Raw genomic sequence first — 27,610 nt, 5'->3', positions numbered from 1 at the left:
ATATACCTTTTGAGATAACTATTGATAATACAGAGAATAGATTAGCAAATGATTTTAATTGTACAGAAGTAAAATTATATTTGATGATAAAAGTACTTGTTTTGCCACTTGGTGTCGTAAATTTTGCGGTGTGAATGTATTGAGTATTAAATTAGTTTGTCACGACTATACTGACCAGAATATTGCATTATGGGTTAAAAATCTGGCCAGATTTGAGAAGTTAATCACTTGAGGTGGCGCTATTATGGCTAGTGGTTCATTATTTGCTTTAAAAACTTTAAAAAGTCCAAAGTTGAAATGTACCCACTATCAATCATGAGGTATAAAAATGGGAATATTACAGTGTTTTTTTTTTGGGGGGGGGGGGAGTCTTGCTGATGCTCTCTTCAATGGAGGAGACCACCCTCTCCAAGAGGTTAATTTGTGACAGTTTGGCTAATTTTTAGAAACAATCGCTGATATGCTTTCGAATAAATAGGTTGGAAATAAACATTTGGTCTCCCAGTTCTGTATTTAGGGGGTGGCTATAATTGTGTGTGTGTGGGGGGGGGGGGAAATCATCCCTGGGCCCATCACTTACTATTACGGTAACTTTGCCATCCAGTGGTGTCTTTCATGGAATCTGTGATTTTGATTGCAGGCTGAGATGATCGAGCATTGTTACTCTGGTAGTTACCATTAGATGGCAAAGTTACCATAATAGTAACTTTTATGCAATGGGGCCGGCCCCGATCCGAAGGTGAAAAGGACCCATATTTTAGAAGAAGGGGTAGCATAGGGGTCTGTTGTCTGGACACTTAAAGGGATGGTCCAGGCTGGAGATATTTAGATCTCAATAAATAGAGCAAAATGCTGAAAATTTGATCAAAATCGAATAACAAAGTTATTGAATTTTTGAAGATTTTCAGTATTCCGTTGAAACAGTGGGCTAGGCATTTTCTTATGAATATTCATTAGGTAGGCTGATGATGTCACATCCCCATTTTTTTTTGCATTTTATTATGTGGAATTAGGTTTATTAAAACAAATTCTACCTTGAAGTAAAACAATTGGATTGACAACTGATCAAATGCATTAGTTATTTATTGCCCCAACGTATTTCAACATCATATGGCGACACATCATTTATACATGTATGAAAAATAAAACATTTATGATTTCATGTAATAACATAAGAAAAAGGAAAGTGGGGATGTGACATCATCCGCCCATCTAATGATGATGATGTGCATTAAACTGTTTTCACAAAGTATTGATAAATTTTAAAATTCAATAACTTCGCTATTTGTTATCCGACTTTAAGTTGATGAAATATTTAGCATTTTGCTTTGTGAATTTTACTCTAGTTATTTAAATATACATATTTTTAGCCCGGACCATCTCTTTAAGCAAATAGAAACATGATATAGCTGGACTCTCGATTTTCTCCAAATTTGTGTATTGATAGCAAAAATTTTTGTGAATATTTATTTGGGGATTGTGATCACAACCAATCAGATTACAAAATTAATGAGAAATATCAAATATGGCCCACTAACATAATTTTTTGTTGAAAATCACTTCTTGATAGTCTTTAAAACTTGCGCAAATTATGGTCACCCCATCATACTTTCAATCTATTGTTATTAAAGTTCCTGAAATTACTGTCTTGTCGGACTGGACAAAGTTGAGTGTGGAAAGCAAGGAGAAAATTCATTGGAATACTGCAACATCGCCAATTTAGCCCAAACTTTTGTGAGCTTTCAATCATTGGGATTTGGCGCCATCACCCGTTTGCACTCGCATATTGTTGACAAAAAGGCGTCGATGCGCGAGGAGTCACGATTGACATTGACGATCATCAGCCGGGAATCACTGAAACATTCAAATTTCAATGGCGGAGGGAGAGGAAATTGAACATTTGGAGGTAAGTTCTCGTTCACCAAAATTTCTATTAAACTGATCTACTCCTCTGACGGGGTCAGCCATTTTTTTGTAACGCTACAGAATCTCATTGATTTGGGGGTAGCTGCGGGAGCGGGAGGGCTTGGATCTTCGCCCCGGCGGCTCCTCCGGCCGGGCAGGTGCGGCACGCCGTACCCGGTTAAGAGGGTACGGTAAATCCCTCCAAAAAAAAAAGTTCTGCAACTCGTGATGAGGGATGATTTTGTTACTGAAAGTTTTAAAGGTGAAACTGATATCATTGGAAAGGCGCAAGCTTCATTATTCCTCGACAGTGATTTCAATATGTTGTGATTATCGTGAAATGTATGTGCAATCTCCCTGATGACTGTCAAAAAGTGAAAATATACTGAAATGTTACTTAGATTAGAAAATGCATTCTTGTTTAATAATCTAACTTGTACTACTACAGGTACCTGTGTATGGGAGACTCCAATATCGGAGACATTCTCCCAAATTGATGACTTGCTTTGCAAAAGGACAAAAGAAACAACACCAACAAAAACATCATTTTTTCCACCCAAAATTTTGTCTCGGCTCACTGAAATCAGAAGCCCATTTGTTTTGTGTGTGAATGACAACAAAAATACTTATCAAAACAAAAGTAGATCATTAGATGGTGAATTTTTAAAGTAGACTGTGAAAAGGGGTAATTTTTTATGAGGAATCTTCTTATCACATTTTTATTTGCTACCAAGGTAATCCTTTTGCAGCAAATGTAAACAAAGGAAATTGGTCTCCCAAACTAGGAGAGACTGTCTCTTAAATTGGATACCCAAATTCTTTAAAAAAGTCTCTGATATTGGAGATAATCTCCCACATGGGAGACAGTCTCCCATATTAGCCATGCGCCTGGATCTGGATGTAATACAGTGCAGGACCGTTAGGTATAATGCACCGGGTTAGGAGAGGGCGCAAATGAGTTTAGTCGAAACGTAGGTGGCTTTCCTCGATCTTAGCTTTAAACACCTCTGGCGATGTACTGCTGACAACTTCGTTAGGGAGTTGATTCCAGGCCAGCGTTGTATTCACAAAAAAAGAATTTCTTAACTGCTCTGTGTTACATTGTCTTATTGAGAAACACTTGGAGTTATTTGTGACTTGTTTCTCTACCACATTAGTAGCATCAAAGTTTACAAATTTCTTAGCTTTGATATTACGTTTGGGTCTTGCTTTAATAAGAAATTTATCAACAGGAAGGGCAGGAACCAACCCCTCGACCACTTTGAAGTAGGATGTAAGTTTCAGGACTTTAGGCGTCTTTAGGCAAGAGTCTACTACTAACCAGCCTCCATTTTTTCAGAATTCTGCCCAGGATGTAGGTGGCAGTGAATGTTTTGAGTGTCTAAGATTGAAAGGAGTGGTTTGTTTTGTTGAAGAGATGTGTATCGATTGTTTGCATGATTTAGCATTTGCTTGAAGTGAAAGCCTTCATAAATTTCAAATGTTCAACAACAATTAGACCAAATGCTTTAGTCTCTGTGTTTGATTGTTCCGCTGAACTGCGTTGGCTCCACTCACCAGTACATAGTAAAATGTCAGAAATTGTTAAATGATTCCCCAGAAATTATGTTTATTCCTGTCTAAACAACAATGAAACCAACATTCTCATCTTTTGGTCAACATCATAAAACATTCTAAACACATTCAATCCGTTACCATGGGAATAGACCATGTGTGGACTTTCACGCATCAGTAGATCTACATCGATATTAGCCTTGAGTACTCCGTGGTGATATTTCAAAATACTTTTACATTTTACACCATGAAGCGTTGAAACCCTCCCCATACATGTATATTCCTAATTAGCAGGACGTAAGTTTATGCGGATGGATTTCCCTAGGTAATCCATGATTAAAGTTAGAAATCACATAAATTTGTTGGCTTTTATTTATCTATACACCTTCCTACGTTTAATGTGTATGAAGGTACTAAAAAAACTCTTAGTATAAATACGAAAAATTAGAGGTTTCTTACCAGACCGATCTCGTGTAGATCCCTCGATCCATTCGTAAACACCACAAATGCACTCAATAGGCGTGACCCTTGAACTGCTTCGTTATGACGTAGCATTGATAAGCGATGTTACAAAATGCAGTTTTGAAAAACAATTTATAAATAAAAATTATCAATTTAACAAATAATAAAATTTGAAATTTGATTATAAATAATTTTTATGATAATGGCCAACTCTTCCATTTGTTTTGTACATGAATTTTCAGATTTTCCCCATTATCTTTCAAATTGCCTCTTGCCTTCTGATGAGCTTAAAATATGTCATGAGAAAATATAACTAATGCCACATATGTCAAGGTCAGGAGGAGACATTGTGAAATATGTAAAATAAAGGGGAAAATCTCAAAATTTGTGTACAGAACTGATGGAGAGTTGTCCAAAAAATTAGACATTTTGAAGCCTGTTTACCAATTTGAAGATCCCTATAGAAAGTACAGCAGCAAGACTTTTCAAACTTCCATAACTCGCTTATTCTATAACCGATTTTGAAGAAACAAGTTTTATTATATGCTACTCTCATTTTATTCTTTCTGACAAGATGGATTCTCTCCTTGTATTTTGTTTTTTTTTAATTCATAAAGGGCAGGGCATTGGGCCGAATCACAGTTTGCAATCAATTGCTAAAAATGGCAATGACTGAATCATGAGCATCATTGCAGCCACACTTTTTTTTAAAAAACAACTAATTTACAATACACCGCAAACCTTTGGTCTACAGGAGGGCCCTGCCTCGGTTTGGGCATATAGATGTCTATCGATTAGTGACAGTAAAGCCTCAGTTCCAGGCTAGTTAATCAGATCTGATAGTACCGGGTCTTGTTTCATACTACACTTTAGACTTGTTAACAATAGCAAATGCACAATTTCTCTAAATACAGTACATTGTAGATTTTTTTCAGATAAATAATAAACAGATTTGCAATCTAACAGGTATGTACTGTAAGTAAAAGCTACTGTAACATGACCATTTGTACACTTCTAAGAATCATAAACTCAGTCTCCTATGCTCTCATGTACATTCAATCTCCTAAGTCTCCGTTTTAATTAAAATTATTAAACTGAAGATAGGGTGAACACATAATGAATTAGAACTTAACAAGATGAAGTCCAGATCAGCACTGACTTTACTTTCCAATCTTATCTTCTGGGAAGTTCTGCCAATGTACCCACATTGGATAATCATAGAAATCAACCAATCAAATACAAGGAAAATGGTATGAACTACATGTATAAAATGAACTCAACTAACCCTATTTAAAAATAAGAACCAATCAGAGAATAGAGAAGGGTGATCATGAGTTAAACTGAATCCTAATGAGAATTGAACAATAAAACCATGTGGAGTGGAAAGCTAATGGAAAACCAGGAAGCATGACTGAGGGGAAACTGAATGAAAGAATGAAATGCAATGAACCTGTGTTGCTATGTGAGATGTATTGTGGAGATGGAATGAAAGATGAGATCATGACAATGTATGTGGATTGTGAGGATGGAAAAAGGATGAGATGAGTTGGAATGGAAATAAACAAGTTGACTGTAAACAATAAAGTATGGAAAGCCAAAAGTAAGAATACAGATTAAATAAATAAACCCAGCAAAATTTACTGTTACACTACTAAAATTAACAAATCTGATTGGCTGAAAGTAAATCTATTAATTTTATTAGAGAAATAACAAGTCTAATAAAATTGGGCATTCCAAAGAATTACTTTGATAACTACCATAGTACCATTACAACCTTGATTATGATTAGCTGTGGAGCCTTTATACCACGATAGATAGGCCTACCATAATGACAGATTTACCATGATTTTACTCAAGATTATGAATGCATAGTGAAGCAGGCCCCCTGTTCTGTAAATATACAGGTATCAAAATACAGTTTTTTCACATGCATCACATTTCTTTCTCTCCCTCTATTTTTCTTTATCTCGCTTTCTTTTTTTTCTTCTCCCTTTTTTCTTTGTTTTTTTTTAAATTTCTTTTTGCTTTCTTGTCTTCTGGGGCCCGTTGCATAAAAATTTTTACCTGAGAAAACTCAGGTTGTTTTTACCTGAGTTTTTGCAGGTAAAAGGTTTTATGGCAGAAAGTCTATGGCAGAAATAAGACTAACCTTAGCTTTCAGTTTTTACCAGAGTTTTCTCAGGTAAAAGGTTTTATCCAACGGGCCCCAGGTTTCCTTTAGCTCTATTTTTCCTGTGTTCTAAATTAAGCCTTCTACATGTATTACCCCTTTCTATGCTATCTCCCTGTCCTTTCTCTTTCTGAACTCCTCTCTTCCTATCAATTTCCTTGTCTTATTTTTTTCAATTCAGCATTTATTTCCAAATTCATTAAAAAGAACAAAATGAGAACAAAAGTATACATACACAAAGTAAAAATAAATAGCTGTTAAACATAAAACAAAGCAAAGGTATCAACAGAACAGAACTGAAACAAATAGTGGTGATGATAAAATTATGGTTGTCACATAAATATAAAAATATAGATGAACAAAATAATGAATGGAAATCGGGCATGCACAAAAAAGCCATAAAAAGGCTTGTTGAAACGCACATACCCAAGAAATATCGATAATTAAAATAAAGTTCAGTATATGGTATGGATGCAGCAAGTACCAAAGAATAAATAGGGATAAGAATAATCATTTCATTAATTTATTATGCATTCTTACTTTTTTCTTGTCTTCCTCTTCCTTTGCCTTTTCCCATTTTTTCTTTCCTCTGCTCTTTATACACAGTTTGTACTTTTAATCTAGCGCTTGCGTAATAATGCATAGCTTGGATCTGATTGATCTAAAGGGGTACTCTAGGCTGAATAGAGTAAAATGCAGAAAAATTCATTAAAAATCTGATGGCTAATAACAAATGATTGAATTTTAAAGTTTCCTAGCTCAATATTTTGCTAAAACAGTTTATCCTTGTCATCATGAATTCATTAGTTGGGTTGATGATGTCATGTCCTCACTTTTTATACGCCCATCTCGACGGGGTGTATTATGGTATCACGCTCGGTGTCCGTCCATTAACTTTTCCTTGTAAACGTAAATTGTGTGGACCCCCAACCCCCATCCTAACTATAATTTCTTTTGAAGGTGAATCTGTGTAAGTCCAAAGGAGAAGTTGTTATAGAGGAAAATTGAAAAAAATAACAGAACTGTAAGGAGATGCATGTACAGGTACAATGGTACATGTACATGTGTGTACATGTATGCAGCCAGTGTACTGTACGTTTTAACAATTTTGGACATCCATAATGATAATTGCATGATTTCTGCAAATTCACACAAAGTTGCTTCTCGCTAACATTGTTGGTACTTTTTACTTCAAAAGTTTATTTTCCCCTTGGCTTAATATGACAACAATACATTGTGTTATGTGCTATATTTTCATTACTGTTTTTAAGTGTCTTGGCCTCGGGAGATACTATACATGTGTGTACTTTGCTAATTATGTTGTCATGCAAAATTATAAATTTTCGCCATATACAGTATCACAGATGTGGCATGTGATTGGCCCTAATTAGTATTTAAATAAAAAAAAAATGAAAACTATAATTTCCAGTGTTAGAGAAGCTTGGATCTATATGTACATGTATCAAGAAAACGATCATGGAAGATAAACTGTGATCTGTATGTGGGCGATTGGAAATATTGTAAATCAAGTTTGAGAAAAATATAATTTTACTTTTCCAAATATTTTGTAATTACACTGTATCTTACAAGAAAATATTGATTGACAGCACAAGAACAGTGAATACTCTTAAAATTGTTTCAAAGGAAGATCCTTGTTTTTTTTGTTTTTTTTTTTACAATTGTAGCCTTCGAATGACTTGTGCTTTTTGCTGGTTTATTGTTTTCATTGTCTGTTATTCCATGGAGCTAACACATGGTTCCTCATCACAAAGCTCCTTATTAAAGATTGGGCTTCTTTTTTGTATTAACCCTAAAAGAGTCAGATTACATGTATATGGACCCATCTCACAGCCGGGAGGGGCGGATTCCCCCCCCCCCCCCCGAGATCTCGGTCTTCTCGGCCTTTTTTTAAATAATAAAATTTTTCATTCAATGAATTAATCATGCTAATTTATTCATGAAATAAAACATATTTGTTCTAATGAACTATTATCCTGCCTCAAAACTGCCAATTTTATTCACAGACTCTTTGTAGGATCCCAATCAAGTGTACTTCAAAAAAATTTGGTATCACAATTTTTTTCTTCTGGATTAAAATTTTTTTTTTTTTGTGTATTTCTTTGTTTTTTGCCTTTTTGTTTTTTATTGTTATTTCAATGGAAATTGTTGCAGACTTGATTTTGATCATAAACAAGACAATATTAATTAAATTTAATCAGTAAAAGTAGAAATAATGATACATTTATGAATTTTAGCTAAATACACAATTTGCATTGGATTTATGATTTCACGTTTTTGAGCGGTTTTGGGTCTAACATGCACTTACATACATGTAATGTTGCGTAATTTCTTAATCGCGTACCCGGGCATCACAAATTTGGTCTCAAAAGTTGCGCAAGATTTGAAAGTAAAAAGCCAGTGAGCTGCGCGGTTGAAAAATTTCGCACAGCTGATTTATGTGGAAAAATGTAGCTCGGCCTTTTTAGGGTTACGGTAGACCCTTGTAATTTGATCATCATTTGTGCTATAATACACAGTATTTATGTGGTACATGTTGATAAAATACCTGCGTCTCATAATCTCATTTACAATGTAGTTTTGAATTCATTGAGAAATTTTATAACTTTTTATTTTATTTGCTCTCATATTCCACATCCAAATAGATGTTATCAACATATTTACAAAATTAATGCTGCTTGAGAGATAGACAAGAACAATATGTCTAAATTGGAGGATTTTACTAAGGTCACAGCTTTAAACATATCAGAAATCAGGCTAAGTACAATGCAAAATAAATTGTAAATTAATGAAGATAATTATTCAGAGGAGAAAAATTACCCCAAAATCATGAAAATTTATAAAATCGTGATGTTTTCCTTTATAATGGAACTTTAATATTGAAAGAATCTGTCAGCTGTGGAACTCACATCCTGTCAACACTTTTCCTTTAGCTTCCAAGTTCCAACATGGACAGATTGATTTTTTTTTGTTTTTGGTAATTCACATTTAATTGAAGTTTGTTGCAAGAAGCTTTTTTAAATTCATTTTATGTTCAATGTATGCAGACTTACTTAAAGGAGAAGTTCACCCTGACACAAAGTTCTTTGTATGTGATGAGCCAAATTTTATACTGACAAATGTGTGTTTGAAACTAAGGATTATATGTATCAGGGGTGTGAGAGTTTAGATGTTTATCTGATTTCAGATTTTTGTTTTGTTTTGATTTTCAGCTTATTTTCAGCTTTTTTTGCTTTCCTCTGTACAAAAAGAATGGGAGCTCGTTCTATTTCAGACTTTTTCACCACTCCTCGGCTTTTTTCAGATCTTTCTATTTCTGACCACTCACACCCCTGATGTACATGTATTCTCACATGAGATGATTTCAAATATATTTCTATATTTGCATGTAGCGGTTTTAAAGATAATTGAAGTAGATTCATCAGTTGAATCAGAGATGGGGTTATGGGGGTGTGTCATGATCCCCACTCCCATAGAGTAATCATATAGATCATCCCAAGGAGCTTCCAATAAGCTCCTTGATCATCCAAACCATCTCATCATATTCATCTTGTTAAGGGGAAGTTCACTCTGACAGAAAAGATCATTGTAAATTGTTGTGATGAGCCAAATGTACTAACAAATGTGTGTTTGAATATTAAGGTATATATCCTCAGGGACAGAATATCAAGTTTATTTCTATATTTTGGTTATAAAATTATTTGAAGGTGATTCATCAGTTGAATCAGAGATGGGGTTATGGGGGGTTGTCATGATCCCCACTCCCATGGTGTAATCATATTGATCATCCAAACCATCTCATCATATTCATCTTGCTACCTCCATAGAGGTAACAGGAAAGGATTATCCCTAACTGATGAATGATAGAAAATGAGTTGGATTCAGATATGTACAATTCATGAGTGCCTTCTTGGTACAGTTAGTAATTATTTATCCAGTCAAATATTTGTCTGCTTTCATCATTATTTTTTACTTTTAGGAGCTTGATTGAAGAGAATGTAGTTTTCTTCAAGTATTCTGTGAATGACTTGACTATATATTGATTTGGGGTGTATGATTTTTTGAAAAACAGGTAAAATTTGTAAGTTTTTCCATACCCTTCATGCCCTGATGAATATTCATTCAAGCAAATTGAATATGCATGAGTTTTGATTGTAGACTTTGATTTCAGTCAATTTGCCAATATATCAGATTTCTAGTTCTTTTCAGTAAAGTTTAAGTCTCCTTTATGTCATGAAGTCCACTCTTACATGTACATGTATATTATTCGCATTCAAGTTTGTATAAGTGCTAATTAATGAGATAATCAACCTTAATCCCCACTAGCATACACATGTCAAATTCTGTCAACTGAGGTTGTGAGTTAAAAAAGTCTAAATAAGGAGACTATTCTGTGTCTTGTGGATTGACATGTGCTTTTTGTGTGTACCGTTACAATACACACTACATATCGAATGCATGCTGCCCACTGCACAATAGAATGCACATAGCATGTGTTTGTGTATAGTGTGTGTTCCCTGTGCAATTTACATGTAGATGTAATGTGTGTATTCTAGTGAACAGGGGCAGGGGTACCCTTGCATTTACTGTGAACCAGGCCATGAGCCATCAGCTGTACAAAATATATTTCATACTACTGCACTCAATTCATTTTCCTGAATGTAGCTGCATACATGCATGTCATTGGGAGTAATACTCTGTTATAATTCCATATGGAACCCCCTGAAGAAATACCCGCTGAAAATGCAAAAGATTGCTCAAATTGGGAAGAGTTAAAAGCTCAGGCCAGTCTAGGAGCAGAGGTAAGAATTTAATTTTGAAATGAATATTTTACAAATATGTGATAAAATATATCTACAAACTACTTGTTTTTATGATTTGATTTTATATTTTGGTATTAATGTACAGTGTATTTCTTAATCTGTTTGTTGCAATTGTACAGTTTCCTTTAACATCGTTGGTTATTTTAAGTTATTTTTTATTTTCTTTGAATCATGAATATGTAAATTTTATTTTTATATCTTTTTGTCAATTGTGCACCTGACCAAGGGGCGGGGGGGGGGGGGGGGGTTGGTGCACTCAATTATATTGCTGTAAACACGCTCAACAAAAAAAAATATTAAACGGGTATCCTACATGTTCTTTTTGATGATCATGATGGTTAATTCTTGTGGGACATGTTGACGATCTAATTACATGTAGGATGTCAAAAACTTAATTTTTGTCCTTGACTTGAGTAAAAATATATGTTTTGGGGGCAATACTTGTTTCGGGGGCAGGGGGGGGGGGGGCAGGAAGGAGGCTGCATACTTGTTGAAGAAGCACACAACAATACTTGAATAGGGTACAGGGTGTATGAATTTGACCATGGATAAAACTTATTATGGGTGGGTTTGTACTTTGTAAAACTTGTGGTTGAGCCGTTCTGGAGTCCCCCCCCCCCCCCCCCCCGTAACACAGACACATGCACACATTTCTATCTTTTCTTCTTTGCTTATAAAAGTTAAGCTAACTAAATTCTTTTTGATTATTTCCTTTTTCATTTTCTTTTGAGAATGAAAATTCATATTTGACTCTCTCTTCATTCATACTGTATGTTTTCTCTATTTTTTAGAGCTGAAAAAAGCTGAAATTTAGTGATTATTGTGAACATTGGATTCATCCCTGACATTCATTTCTTCATCTGTGGAATTTGAATTTTACTTTTTTATTGTAATGTGTCGCACGAGTTCACAAAATTGTTCATGTCCATCTTGATCATTTCAATATATACACTGTAAAATTGGAAAATTCATTTTGCTCTCTCACAAAAATTTTATGCAAATAAACAATGTACAGTGTACATGTTTGAGGATCCTCTTTGTATAAAAAAAACAAAGTTAAATTAAAAAAGCTAGGTTCCAAGTGATGAAGGAATTATTACTAAGGGTAAATAATTCTCATTATTTCAATCGCATCATGATCAGGAAAGCATACAGAAAGGTGATTAGCATCATTGCATTGCTTTCATCATGTACATGTATTTTTCCTTTAATAGTTTCATAATAAAGCAAGCAAGTCATCATACAGTCTCCGAGTCACATTGCTCTCCGCATGAATCGTGACGACGATGGCGTAACGCCTAATGAATATTTCTTATTAAATCCTGGCTCAAAGTATTGCTGGGGATAAGGCTGGATTACTGGCAAAAGTTCAATATGTGAATAATTTCTCTTTTTACATCATGATGGGGAAAAATGTTATGTCATATTGTACTGTTTGCAAGGCGCATTATGCTTTTTTTTTGTTTGAATCATGATGACAATGGCATAATTATGAAATTATTTTTCTGAAGCATACAATCTGTTTAGGCTCAAAATAGTGAGTTGGGATAAGGTTGGATTACTGATAAAAGTTCTACATATTTTGTGAACCCTTCTTACATCATACTAGTAAAAATATGTCATATACATGTGTACGTGTCCATGTTTTGAAAGTCTGACTTCATAGTTCATATAGTATATTTTTTAAAATCAACTCTTGTCAGCGATGGCATACATATAATTAAACTGTTAAATATTTTTTTGTAGGTCATGCATATTTGTCTCCAAGTATTGAGATGGAGACTTATGATTTACATAGATGGTTATTGTCAATTTTGTTAAACCTTCTGTGGTTTCTCATGCTGTAGCTGGGAAAATGCTGTTTCACTTTGATTGTGTATTGTGTTTTAAAAAAGTAATAATGTAATATATTATGCATAAATTTGTAAAACTTGTTTAATTCTATTCTCTTTGTATATTTCACCTGTGTACAGGGCGGCAAGGAGTACATACTTTCTCAAGACAACGAACTGCGATTTGAAGTCGAAAACAATGAAATCGTACAAATGGAGGTAAATAAATCATGTACATTGTCATGATGGAAACAGCTTTATTCCTATTGTTCTTGTTAAAGCCACACCCACCCCCCTAAAAAATCATTGAAAAGATTAAAGTGGGACAGGTACATGTACATGTATGATTGATGAATAGGATAGATGTGCTGGTATTTTGTTGCAAAGTCTGGAGATACATGTAGATAGAACAGCATACAAATAATGTATTATTTTAAATAGCAATTCTGATAAAATTGCAGTATGCATTTAGAGACTACGGACAAGATGCACAATAGACAGTTTGACTACTGTATGAAATACAAAATTGCATTGCCATGGTAACTGCACGATTGCAATCAATGAAAAGAAATTGCAGATCCACTAGAGCAGTGCTACATGTACATGTATTGTACATTAGCCTTCAGTTGAAGATGTGTGAGATTTTACAGGGCACTTATTTTTAGACCCTACAACTTATGATATTCGAATTGGCAATAGTAAAAACTTTCTTTCATGGATTGCTAAAAATGTCTGCAGTTTTATAGAAATTCACCAATTTGCATAGAAAATATGGAAGACAGATTTCAAAATTTTCATTATTTAGCCAATTAAATTATTCCAGTGATTATTTTCATTTCAGCATTTTAGAGCATTGGAACAGAACACACCAAAATGGTCCAAAACAGTATAGAAATTTATGTACATTATGTATTTTCCCTCTCTCTTTTGTTGTATTAATTTCAAGGGCAAAATGCCAAGCCACTAATTAAGCTCACTTGTCCGAGATGGGTTATGTCCGACTCTGAGCGTAATGTACATGTATGTTTCAATGGCATTTGGCTATTACACTATATATTGCAATCAAATTGTGAATCAGAGGGAAATCCGGCAGAGAAAATATATGATTTTATGAACAATGTGTCACACTCAGGGGTTGTCTAGTCCAGTGGCGTACCTAGGATTTTCCACAGGGGGGGGGCAAAACCGTCCGCCTAAAAATTTGACAAGCAAAAAATAAAAAGGAAAAAAGTCTTCAATCACAAATAAAGGATATTGTATCAGAAAAATAGTGACAAGCAAAAAAAAAAGGTCTTCACTTCAAGCTCGTCAGAGGCGCAATAAAAGTATTCAAGCTTGTCGGGGGGGGGGCAAAAAAGGTGTTTCATGCTTGTCAGAGGGGGCAGGGATACGTCCTTTGCATGGGTTGTGACTTGTCAGGGGGGGGGGGGGCAAACTGCCCCCCCCCCCCGTACATGTAGGTATGCTAGTGGTCTAGTCCGCAAGCCCAGACTCATATTTCACACTAATAACCAATTATAGTGAAGACTGACAACGGCTCTGTCTGTGTCAAATAGAACACAGGACCTGCAGCGAAGCAACATTAGGATTTTATTAATAAATTCCCAACATTATGCTGAACTTCAAATGAAATAATTTTGCTTTGAACTTGAAAATGGGCAGTTCCACGGTTACGGAGTGACATTCAGGAACAACTTTTTTGCATTCAAACAAAGACATCACCAATATTTTAATAGTTGTTTGCAAAGAAATGGTGCCTGACAGTAGTTGATGAAACCCACTTTTCAAAATGATAAAATTCATTATTTTGATCCACTGAATTAATGAGATATGAATATTCATAATGATGGTTATGGAGTGACGCAAAATGGACATGCTTATTTGAGGAGAAAACATATTGCTCAAACTCTGAATTTTTTTATTTATTTATTGATTTCATTCTGTTGTTCTGGCTTTAATAAGCTGCATTATATTAAAAAAATGGTGAATTATTTTAATTACGACTTAAAACTTAAACCCATACCCGTTTACGGAGTGACATGAGAAATATCCACTCATAAAACAACATAAAATTAACTTATATTTTAAAACTTTTGTTTGATATGATGTAAAATGATGTCCTTCAAATTATCAAAAATTTCACAAAACAAGCAATAGTTTTCTGTTTAAATTGAAATTAAGTAAAAAACAATATATGTAGTCCCATGTTTAAATTTCTTGTAAGGTTCGATCTCTCCTATAAGGAGATGCGTAAGAAAAAAAATTGTGGCTAATTATGCTCCCCTTTCGTATTTAGGAAATTCCATATGAGATTTGATAGAAAAATTAGATCCAGATTCGAAATAGAGCCAATACAAATTTTTTGAAAATGTGCACTTTTGCTTGGAATTGCCCAAATGTCACATTTAATTCCAAACAGGATTGTTAAAAATTGTGTTGCATCGGGTCGCATAGAATGCGCCGGGCTTTAGATGGGCTTCTAATGATTTTTGTCAAATATTCAACTATTTTACTGTATACTCATTGCTGTTGCTGGGTTTAATTATAAAATGCTTGTCTCTTGTGATTTTTTTTTTTCCAGATCAAAGAGGGTTTGGCAGAAGTGTTTGGCTCAGAGCTGATGAAGAATAGAATATACAAGTTTTCCTCAGGTTCCAAAGTAGCAGTATTCACATGGCAGGGATGCAAGATTATAATATCCTTTTAAATCTACAACTTGTGGAGGTTGCTCAGGAATTCATGAAAAGGAAGGTTAAAAGGGATGGTCCTGGCTGAAAGTTTGTAAAGCTTAATAAATAGAGTAGAATTCACAGAGCAAATGCCTAAAATTTCAGCATAATCGGATAACAAATAAAGTTATTTAATCTTAAAGTTTGACAATATTTTGTGAAAACGGTCGTCATGAATATTCATTAGGTGGGCTGATGATGTCACATCTCCACTTGTTCTATTGCATTTTATTATATGAAATTATGTTTATTCAAGTTGTTTCCTCCAAGAACTAGAAAAAATTGGATTAACAACTGCTTTAGTGCATTAGATATTTATTGCTGCAACTTATTTCATTATAAGGGAGACATATTATTCACACAAGTATGAATTAATGAAAAAATTATGATTTTATGTAATGAAACAGAAAGTGGAGATGTGACATCATCAGCCCACCTAATGAATATTCATGACAACTGTTTTCACAAAATATTGCTAAACTTTAAACTTCAATAACTTCATTTATTTGTTATCTGATTTTGATGAAATTTTCGGCATTTTGCTGAGTGAATTCTACTCTATGTATTAAGATGAATATTTTCAGCCCAGACCATCCCTTTAAGGCTCCTGTCCTTATATTACATGTTGCTTTGCTATTATTAAAGGGTCTACAAGAGTTTCATTTAGCATTCTAATACTCTCATGGAGCATTGTGGCCCAGTGGATTAGTCTCCAGACTTTGAACAGAGGGTCGTGGGTTTGGATCCCAGCCATGGAGTAATTTCCTTCAGCAAGAAATTTATCCACATTGTGCTGCACTTTACCCAGGTGAGGTGAATGGGTACCCGGTAGGATTTATTCCTGGAACGCTTTAGCGCCTATTAATATGGCTTAGCTATACCTGGGGTAATAGTATCAAAGCGCATTTGAGTATATGCACATAGTAACTGCGCTATATAAATGGACATATCATTATTATTATTAAATTATGAAAAAAAATTGTCGCCATTGGACTTTTTTTTCAAACTGCCAGTTCTTTGTGAACATTTAAACACCTAAAGAGCCCTCTCTACGTGATAGTTTTATATTCCAATAAACCGGCTGTTTGTGTATTATCATAGTGATTTGCTATTAAGAAGCTACAGATGATAATATCCTTATTGAAATTTTCAGCCCAATCCATGCTTGGAATAGGTTTTATATCAAATGAAAAAAACTTGCAGATATTTTATTTTGATCAGGTGCCCCTGATGAATTTCCAGAAAAACCTTGTGTGAAGGCCCTCTTGTCGATTACAGTTTCAATCAAGGTCTGGTCCTGTAGACTACTAAAACATGATCAGACAAAAGTTTATTTAAGGGACAAACCATTGTGTGATTAAGGCCTGGTCACACCGCCGAGCGTTGTTGGAGCGGTAATGGAGCATTAGGGAGAGATGGTCGAATTTCGTTCACAAAATAAGGGAAAAAATCAAACAAAAAAAATAACAATCGAAATCGAAAATGGTGAACGGTAGCGAGTGGTGATTATTTTTTTTCTCTCCGCTCCACGACCGCTCCAACAACGCTCGGGCGGTGTGACCAGGCCTTTAAAGGCCAAATCTACAAATGCTTAACATTTAATCAAAATCAAAATTTATGACCAGATTTACCGAAATATAAAGCTATGATTGCAACTTGTGTGTTGCCAGTAAGTTTCAGTATTTGAAATAGACCTTAATATCACATTTCTTTGTCTTATTTTAAAGTTATTAATTGTCCCCTGAAACTGCACAAAACATAGGGGGAATTCAGCAGTTGATGGGCAAAATATTGCCTACTTTCATATTTAATCCTTGACTGCTTGCTTGCACCTTCGAGGGAAGACGGAGGTAGCATACGTTTCCAAAGAAACGCCCATGGTGATGTATCTGAACACGCATGCTGCTCTAGAGCAAATGAGACAACAGGCTGAACTTGAGGCCACCAGGGGACCAAAGGTGAGACATCTAGGTTTTGTAGTATTGTATCATCCAACCAGAATCTTGATACAGTAGCTATTAACATGCCATCGATAAGAACATTTTATTGTGAAGGAGGGTCCAGATTTTATTGGTGTGGGGCGCATTTTGCATTTGACTAGTTCAATGGTGCCCTGTGTTGCTCAACTATTAGAAAAAATTACAGCAACTTTTATAGGATTGTCGAGAAATATGACTACTCAAAATAAATTACAATCCTGAGTAGAGACTAATCCCGAGTTCGTTTTGATTTATACAGTTAAAATTTGTATCACATATTTTATCCGACAGGCTAATGTCGGGAGTTCGGACAAGTTTGTACTGTTCAAATGTTGATCATTTCAGTCTGATGGACCCACGTGATGGACAAATTGAAAATTTGCGAATAGAGTAACCTTTTGCAAATTCTATACAATTCCATTTTCTCGTGATTTTGTCAATTTCAGGCCCCTTTAAATTATTCTAACATTTTCACTTGCTTTGAAATAATTTTATTAGTTTAATCACATCATTATAATTGAATTCTCCCTGGAGAACATAAACCACAGTCGTGGTTAATTAGCAGTTTGTGGTGAAATATTTATCAATCACCTACATGTACATGTAATCTACTCTGCAGTGTGCTTTGAAGCATCTTTGAAAAACGTAAGAATAAGAAAAAAACAGTACAAAACATGGCAAATTAATTATGTTTTGGCAATTTTGCAAAAAACGAGAAAAAAGCTTTAAAGAAAATGTTAAGGAGGATTAGTGTTCTTTTTGCAACATATTTGAAAGTTTCAAGAAGGCAAAACAAAGAGAGCAAATGACAGTCACCATCCCTATGTCAACTTTAATAATAATAAAAAATGAATTTCAAAGGAACCAAGAGTGGAGAAAAAAAGGAGGGAGATCTACATGTATAATGCTTTCTACATGTACATCTTTTAGACATTTTCTGTTAAACATTACTTTCGTGTATCTTTTAATTTTTTCAATTTAAATTTTGTAGTACCATTGATTTATCTTCATTATTTAGTATATTCACATTTGATTCCTTGGGATTATTTTTAATAGTTACTCTCACACTAGCCAATTTAACTGATTTTACATGTACCTTTTCAATTGCAAACACTCAATTCAGAGACAAGTTAAAACATTTTCCTTTTATTAAATTGTTTCTGAAATATTTATGGCAGCATAATTTCATATTGATGTTTCGTTCAACCTTCTCAGACGGCCTTTCAAATCTTTAGTATTACATTTCATAGCTTTTCATATCTAATCTCACATTTGTGCTATTATCGTTTACTGTAATATTTTGAATTTCTATTGTAATTGTTATTTGTTGATTCTTTTGTTGTATTGCTTATTTGTTAATTTCATTTTTATTAATTGTAAAACAACTGTGGAGCATTGTGGCCAAGTGGATTAGTCTCCAGACTTTGAAACAGGAGGTTGTGAGTTCAAATCCCAGTCATGGCATAGTTTCTTTCAGTAAGAAACTTATCCACATTGTGCTGCACTCAACCCAGGTGAGGTGAATGGGTACCTGGCAGGAATTTATTCCTTGAAATGCTGAGTGCGAAAAAGCTGCTTAATCTACAGACAGGGTAATAATATCCAAGTCCTTTGGAAGCGCATAGAGACGTTATTCATAATGTTATGCACTATACAAGAACTGGCTATTATTATTAACTGTCAATTCAGCTTTTAAGATGCAATCATTTTTTGAACATATTTTCTGTCTGTGTCACTGTTTCTTTTTTTATTTTGTTTAACTCTTTTTGTTTAGGTGATGGTTGTCGGACCGGGAGACGTCGGGAAGAGCACAGTATGCCGATTATTATTAAACTATGCAGTCAGGGTTGGGAGGAGACCTACTTTTATTGAATTAGATGTGGGTCAGGTGAGTTCAATTATTGTTACACATTTTTCCAAACTTTGGAATTTCAGAAATTTTGTCACTATGTCGACATGCAAAATTTTTCAACTGTGAGAGAAAGGATCAGGAAAGAAAGCGAGGAAAGACTTGAAATAAAGATAGATGGAACAAAAAAAAAGGCAAGAAGGATAAAAGAAAGGATGAAGAAAGAAAGTTAGTAAAGAAAGAAAGAATGAAAGGAAGAAGAGGGAAAAAAGTTCAAACTTCAAGCAAACAAATAAAAATGTGATCATCTTACTACTACTACTACTACTACTACTTTTTGAGAATGTTAGAAAACTAAAATGTTTTAGAAATTAATAAAATTTCAAAGTGAAACATCAAAATTAAAAATAAGGTGAAACATTGCGGCATCACACGTACACAGGCATCTCTCTTCCTATTACAACAAGAAAACTCAAAACAAAAAGTAAAACAACTAGACAGATCTAGTAATGAATACTAAAACAACTTGCTCCTCCAATTACATCACCAAATCGGTAATCTGAGAATCCATATACATTTAAAATAAATTTTCCCCCGATTTTGTGATTATTTTGGTGGAAAAACTGGTGGAAAATTGTTCACTCTGATTCCAGCATCTGCATAAGTACCACTGCTTCGATATCCTGCATGCCTTCCACACGCAGGCAGGATGCCTTCCACACGCAGGCAGGATGCCATGCCACGTGGGTGCAGCAGCTAGTAGAGTATGTATGCTTACTTTGCGTTTGTGTGTTTGTGTGAAGATCACAGAATTTAGGGCAAACTGGCTTGCAATTTGAATTAAGGGAAGTTGTAAAATTTGTTTTTCTCTCTCCTGTATTTTTACTTGTGAAATATGGGAGAACTTTGTAAACTTTAATCTCACAGTGAGAAAGGGCACAGCCGGTTTTGAAAAAAAAAGGGCACAGCCTTTTTGGCCGTGAATTGTTCTTGTTTTTTAAAGGGCATCACGGCCAGGTATAGGGGCATTGACGGCCTAGCCATCGATTAATTTAAGCCCTGTGTTTCGGTGCCTGGTACCATAGGTGCCCTGCTGGTACCCCGACACCTTCCGTAATCACCTACTCTCTTTGCCATTCATCCCATGCAGGGTTCTGTATCTGTGCCTGGTACCGTAGGAGCCTTGCTGGTAGAGAGACCAGCCGACGTAGAGCAAGGTTTCGCCCTCACCGCCCCTCTAGTCTATCACTTCGGTGCTACCTCACCCGGCATCAATATGAAACTCTATCAGATTCTCACTGCCAAGCTTGCCGAGGTCTTTGCAATGCGGTGTAAAACAAATACAAGAAGTAAGGGAAAACAGGTTAAAATATTCTGTTGAAATCCTACATGAGTTTAAAGACATTTTGCTCATCCCTTTTCAATGAAAGTAGCTTGAGAATTGATACTAAAAAGTGTTTATTGAAATGGATTTCAATGCAACCCTTGTAGGATTATGACAGTCATGCCTTACTTTGGCACAAATCATGTTTTACTTCACTGCAAAGAATTTCTCCTGGTCATCCAAACGTTAACACATACCACATAAATTTGGTACCAAATTATTTGGGAAAACATACCTTTTCAGATAATATATAATAATGATATGTTCATTACTTTTTTTTTCTTCTTAAATTGCGGATTTGTGGGGTGTCAATTTTTTTTTTTACTTGCACAAGTATAGTTGTTTTCAAAGTCAGCACTGCTGCTATATAGAATCATGTAATGTAGGTGAGACTGCTAGAGGCATTCTACTTGTATTGGATTCTAATCAAACTCATTTTGAGATTATTACCACAACTGACATGTCTCTTTGATTTAATTTTTCTTTGATCTTCCAGTTGCTCAGAGTGGGTGTGTCATCAATACGTGTGGTTGGGTCAAAGGTGACGGCTACCAATGTATCAAATATGCAGCTCAGGCATTTGAAGGTAATTTAATGCAATCATCTTTGTTCCTCAATTATGATTGAATTCTTGATATTATCAGTAACTAAATGTAAAACTGCATGTACTTCCTCCTATTATAAGATTAAATCATCTTTGTCTCTCGACCAGAACTGAATTCTTTTCTTTAAGACCAAAAGGGAACTACCCAGTCCTAAGATTAGAATAGCGTCTGGATGGCTTCATTTATTTGAATGTCAAAAAAAGATCATACCGTGTTTAGTTTTAGCCCTGAAGGATAATGTCGGAGTGCCACATTAATTATTGTATAATAATATTAAGTCGTCACCTTGGAGTAAAAAGAAAGTATGTTACAGGCCAAGGATGTTGCACATAGAGATTTAATGGCCCGTATTCTGAAGTCAGGTTTAACTTAGATCATGGTCTAACTCTGTGCTAAAATTATTGGAAGCCAAAGGTGTCAAAATTTGTATTAAGTTATATGTTTCTTATGTTCAATGTGCTCTTTCCTGATTCGTCAATGGTGAAGACAATCTTATATTTATACTTCCTTGACAATTATGAATGATTTCAGAGCCAAATGAGCTGAAATATGATATCTCTACCATTAGTGATTTATGTAACAAATGTCTATCCATACTTAAACCACAAATTTAAACCTGAGTTAACAAAGTTAAACCCGACTTCAGAATATGGCCCATTGACCCCAAAACCACCAACAGCACACCACCATTTGGAACCACTGTTCTAATGTCCACATTGAAGTGAATAATCTTTTTTATAGCTTTCTTTCTGAGTTGAAAGCTCTTTGATAAGCATTCCCAGGTAATCTGTTGCTGTTGTTATTCCAAACAGTTGATGTCATCATCGTTCTAGACCAGGAGAGGTTGTACAATGAACTGGTCCGGGACATGCCTTCATTCGTCAAGATTGTGTTACAACCAAAATCCGGTGGGGTGAGTAACATGTTTAGATGATCTCTTCAGCATGAAATGTGTTACTTTGAGACAATTTTTTTTTTCAAAATTCTAAACTTGACACAATCTGTACTGTTTCTGTGTAGGGTAACTCTCCTAAGAACTTGGCAGGACAGCTTTTTGCTGGTAAACGCCAAGCTGGTTATGTAACTAATTACCTAGGAAACATTTTACGTCTAGTTTAATCTGTCAGAGTGGCTGACTTTATAAATTACTGATATTACCCTCAGGCCTTTTTATCAAAGTGGAGATAATGGCAGTGTGGGAATTCGAACTCACAACCTTGCGATTATGAGTCCAATGATCTAACCACTAGACCGCACGATATAGATAGCTATATTTAAGATGCTTTGACATTTTTTTTTATTGGTTTCTGTCTTTTAGGTTGTGGATAGATCTCAGGCTTTCAGGCGGTTCACGAGAGACGAGAAAGTTCGGGAGTACTTCTACGGCTTTAACTGCTGTTATTATCCACATTCCTTTGAAGTCAAATTTGCTGATGTAGAAATCTACAAGGTCGGAGGTAAGACTTGGATTCCAAAATACAACAAAATTTTATATGATTTATGTTTCATTTAATTTAATTCTTGTAATTTGATATTTTTGGAAATTCAGATGAATATTCTTTAAAGAGATTTGAAAATCTTGAAATCCATCGAGCATCATTCATACAACTTGAGCTCTTCATTATATGACTATGCTAAATTCAATTTGATAAGCATGTTTTTATGTGCTTTCTATGCAGTATACTATTAAACAAAATTATGAATATAAAGTATATTCAGGTCATGTATTAAAAGTGCAATGTACTAATACTTGTTCTACATTGGCATGTACAACAATCACAAGGATGATTAATAAATTTTGACTTTCTGTGACTGTGTTCATGTATACATTATGCCAAATTGTTGATTATACCAACTTGGACTTACCTATACTCTGTTTTGTTATGTTTTTCTTGAAGCTCCTCCGGTTCCTAATTCTTGCCTACCTCTTGGAATGACACCCGAAGATAATCAAACCAAACTAGTTCCCGTCAATCCAGGTATGTCTGGTAACAAATCTTTAAACATGTAATGAAACTGGGGGCCATTGCATTAAGCTGTCTGTAAAGTTACACAAGACTTTACGTATCTCTGGTTACTCGTTCTTTTGCCAAATGAGAAATTTGTCTTGTTGAACATAATGGGGAAAACTTTGTATAATTTATATAATTATTCATTCATTCATTGCCACCATGGCAGTTGGATTATTGACATTAGAAAGATGGTGTACACATGATTAAAATAGCACAATTCAATACAAATACTCAAACACACTATACACTGATATTTAGTCCGCCACAAAGGATTGCTCTGCAATGCTGTCTTATTCACTTTAAAACATATGACAGCTGAAACTGTTTTGTTGCTTGCTGACAATTTGGATGCAGTCCCATACATGCTTTTTGGTGTGCAGTGTGTCAGTTGTTATCGTGTGTGTAGTTCCAATGCTTTATGGCTAGTGCTCGTTCTTTGGTTTATCATTACTAGCGTTTCACAATCACTTTAAAGCTAAATGATAGTAGTTGCAGTAAAACACTAATTTTGTGAGAAAGTCTGTAGAACCAAGGTTAAGTATGACTATATCATTGTGGATCTAGATCTGGTAGAGTTACATAAACTGAATTATGTGAAATCATAAAATCTAAGCTGAAATACGATCACACTGAAGATCGCCAACACAGATAGGCACACTTGGGACGGTGTATTATTATTGCTGGAATAAAGACCCAACGGAAGTGACCGAATTTGCTTATTTCTCAGCAATTGCACAATTTCTTCCAGAATCCTTTGGCACATATTTTTTATTCATACAAACAGACACTTGGGTGGTCATTATATTAGATTCTGTAAAAAGTCATTTTGAGATCGTTACCAGAACTGGAATTCATCTTTAGGAGTTTTCCCATCATTACACATATATACATGTACGTATACAGCCAGAACTAAATTGTATCTCTAAATGAGAAATATTGTGTCTTGGTTTGTTTGTTTCTCAGGTCCAGAGATTGTACATCATCTACTTAGTGTAAGTCTAGCTGATTCCAAAGACGATGATCTAATATCAACCAATGTAGCAGGTTTCATTGTCATGTAAGTACAACGCAGCTTCAGATCCAGGATCTACTGTGGAGGTTGGGGGTACCTTATCTACCACAATTTTTTGACAAGTGAAGGAAAAAAAAAATAGTTACCACTGCTCAAGGGGAGCATTTTGCCATAGAAATAACAAGAGTAGATAAAAGAGGAAAAATTGGGGGGGGGGGGAAGTGTAAAATTGAAAAAAAATGTGGTTTGGTCAAAAGATACTGATTTAAAAAATAACTGAATCCGTATTTTCATCCTCTCAATTTTTTTTTTTCAAATAATTATTTTAGTATTTGAAGTTCAGGGAGGACATGTGTAAGATTTACTGAGGATCAGGGCCCCGTTGCATAAAAGTTTACTTTTATGATAACTTTGCCATCCAGTGATATCTATCATGCTATCAAGAATCCCATGGAAGTTACCATTGCACAGCATGGTAACTTTGCTGTGCAATGGGGCCCTGGCCCAGCTATACCAATATGTATGTACATATTGACAGAATTGCATTATTTCATCTTAAATTGCATGTTTTTATCAAATGCATTGTAAATTGTTTTTGATATTGAAATTGGATAAAGTTGAACTGAACTGAAGTCTATATAAAGAGTGCCAGTGCTTAAATTCATCCATGGCTGTGGATGCCTTGTAGACCCGGGGGAGGGGGGCCACTTACATTGACGAGTGGATACCATGCGCGATCAAAATAACACGTAAAAAGAATGTCTTTTTCAAGATAGGGCACGTTACGTACGTGAAGTAATAAGTGTGTCAAAAACACAAAAATAATGAAAAATGGTATCTATTTTCGCTAGGAAAAGGTACGTGCTTAGGTTCAAATTTGCAAGGGTATAAACAAATTAAGACTAAATGTTTAAAAAGGATGTACTTTTTGCCCCAAGAGTCAACACTACGTGTTAAGAGTATGATTTGCGCGAGATGTGGGAAGTGGGGCTGTACTAAACCCAATGTTGTAGGTAAAGGTAAAACCGATGACCGACGTCCGTGACATAACAATTGAAATATCGATGTACTTGTTTAGGGGTTCAATTCAGGGAGTACTTGCCGCAAAAGTATCGGTTTGTTTCCAGTACTTGTCTTCTTACGGGTAGGGTTTCACAATAGTTCACAAAAGTTTCACGCCAATACTTGTTAAGGGGTGCATTTTCAGAATATGGAAAATACATGTTTAGGGTGCTTTTCGAGACCCCATGGTCGCGCATGGTATCCACTCGTCAATGGAAGTGGCCCTCAGGGCTTGTTGACTACCGTAGTCTTGATGCCTCTCTCTTTGAGATTTGTTGTGCCCTTTTCATTGATTTTCAATTTGTGCTGTAAAATAGAAAATGCTCTGTATTAAAGAATGTGGCCTTGCCCTAAAAATATCAAGATTGAAGGCCTGAGATAAAGTAATTTGACATTAAATTAAGCGTTACTCCAATTCTGTTGCACACTGTAAAAAAAAACACCCTATATGTCTTCCTGTTACACCCCAAGAACTGTTCCCAAGGAACTTTTCTCCCAATTGAGTTGCATAAAAAGCTGTTTCATTTTAATTGCAATGTCAGCTTACACTAACAGTTTTCAATTAAAATTTATCTCCTCTCTTCTAGTACCAACGTGGACATGGATAGGAAGACATTCACCGTGCTTTCGCCTGCTCCTCGACCGTTACCACGGCGATACCTCCTCCTTAGCGATGTACGTTTCATGGATATCAAATGATGAAGGAATAATTTATGGACAGACCTTAATAGATTCACAATATTTTTAATACCATGGACTGTGCAAGCTTGGCAATGTTTTTTCAATTTATCTGTGCCCTTAATTGATGTGTCTATACAGGTGTATTTATAGAAGTTGAGTGGAAATTCCTTCACCACCTTTTTTGGAGTTGTTTAAATATTTGTTTCTATTTTCCACACTTTTGTACTCTTTTCGAATCTTTTCTAATGGTTCGGACATTCAGTTTATACTACTTATATAATTTCATATGAGCGATGAGTTTTGTACCATTGAAAATGTATTGTTGCATATGATGAGCTAGCCAATTTGTGACCTAACGTACCAAAGTCACCTGTACGTAATATGCAAATCCCGTGAGATAAATCGTTATCTTTTGTTTTTGACATTTCAATGAGCTCACTCATATTCACAGAAATGCAATATTTTTTCTTCTTTTATCGTCAGGAGATGGCCACTCCCATAATCCATTTTGTGTTGAGATACTTTTTTTTTTAGTAATCGTTTTGATGGTAAATCTGAATATTGATGAAATTAATAGGCTATTCTTGTTTTTTTTCCATATTAAACAAAGCCAGCAGAAAATGTTATTGTACGGTAGCGAATATTCACAGTTGCTATTCAATATAAACAAGTATTTTAACTATTGATATTTTTTTTTGCGTTTTGTTGAGTATTTATCTTAAACCATTTCCTTTGTTATCCTTTTATTTTATCAATTTTTCTTTTAAATATTTTAGATGGAATTTTTTTTTTTAAATTGAACTCCTTTGGTTATGAAATTTCAAGAATTTGTATAATTTTCTCTTTTTTTGTTGAGGTTTTATATGTACATGTATCTAATGTTTTTTCCCTCAAATTCTATGATGAAAAATGTTTTTTGTGTCCTTGACAGTGACAAAGAAATGGACACCTACTTCGGAACACAACACTGGATGTGTTTGAAGAATTTTTATATTTTTTTGTTTTAAATGTGGTTCATGATGATGCTAAACAACAATACATATCAGAAAACATTCTTCTCTTTATCAAACACCAAGTCAATATTATAAAGTTAGTTTTGAATTTATTCATGTAAGGAACACAGGGTTTAAACATTGATTATGTGTTCTCATATTACATCCACTTGCACTTGTGACAAATTATTTTAGACTCATCCAGCCATTGCGCTGCAAAGGTCAGTCCCCCGGTCTTACAAAGAGTTACTGTTGATCCAATCAATTGTAACTCTATGGAAATCCATAAGGGATCGAAAGCTTAGGCCCATTTTGACTTTCTAATTTACTCCATTGGCTCTCTTTCATTAGATAAGCAGTTTTAGCAGCTTCTTTCTGCCATTGTAATCCATTAGTGTCATAATTTGTTTCTATAGGAAATTGGCACAATGTTCTTTGAAATTCAATTCAATTTATTTTTCATTCTTCAAAATAATACAAATAAGTACAAATACAAATAACTACAAATTTCATTCTTCAAAATAATACAAATAATAAACAA

At 34.8% G+C, this 27,610-nt stretch overlaps 1 protein-coding gene and 1 non-coding gene across 3 annotated transcripts; one reads left to right on the top strand and one right to left on the bottom strand.

Annotated features, from left to right (window-relative positions):
- The first annotated feature begins 1,774 nt into the window (after nt 1-1,774).
- Nucleotides 1,775-26,820, top strand: LOC121426461 (polyribonucleotide 5'-hydroxyl-kinase Clp1-like). Of its 2 annotated transcripts, none has more exons than XM_041622778.1 (12): nt 1,775-1,906; nt 12,906-12,983; nt 15,346-15,459; nt 17,326-17,451; nt 19,247-19,360; nt 20,472-20,670; nt 21,202-21,291; nt 22,123-22,223; nt 22,629-22,767; nt 23,209-23,289; nt 24,286-24,379; nt 25,984-26,819. In XM_041622778.1, exons 1-12 carry the CDS (start codon nt 1,874-1,876, stop codon nt 26,093-26,095), a joined length of 1,281 nt encoding a protein of 426 aa, XP_041478712.1. In that variant the 5' UTR covers nt 1,775-1,873; the 3' UTR covers nt 26,096-26,819. The 2 variants fall into 2 exon arrangements, with proteins under 2 accessions (XP_041478712.1, XP_041478711.1); XM_041622777.1 differs by lacking the exon at nt 1,775-1,906 and adding an exon at nt 10,681-10,911 and having other exon boundaries at nt 25,984-26,820.
- LOC121426994 lies at nt 9,833-9,969 on the bottom strand. The gene has a single exon (XR_005971676.1). It is a non-coding gene; the product is annotated as a U8 small nucleolar RNA (small nucleolar RNA).
- Nucleotides 26,821-27,610: the final 790 nt, after the last annotated feature.

The sequence above is a fragment of the Lytechinus variegatus genome, chromosome 13, assembly GCF_018143015.1.
Source record: "Lytechinus variegatus isolate NC3 chromosome 13, Lvar_3.0, whole genome shotgun sequence".
Classification (NCBI taxonomy): domain Eukaryota; kingdom Metazoa; phylum Echinodermata; class Echinoidea; order Temnopleuroida; family Toxopneustidae; genus Lytechinus; species Lytechinus variegatus.
Note: the sequence above shows the minus strand (reverse complement) of the source record. Positions and strands in the feature narration are given on the sequence as shown.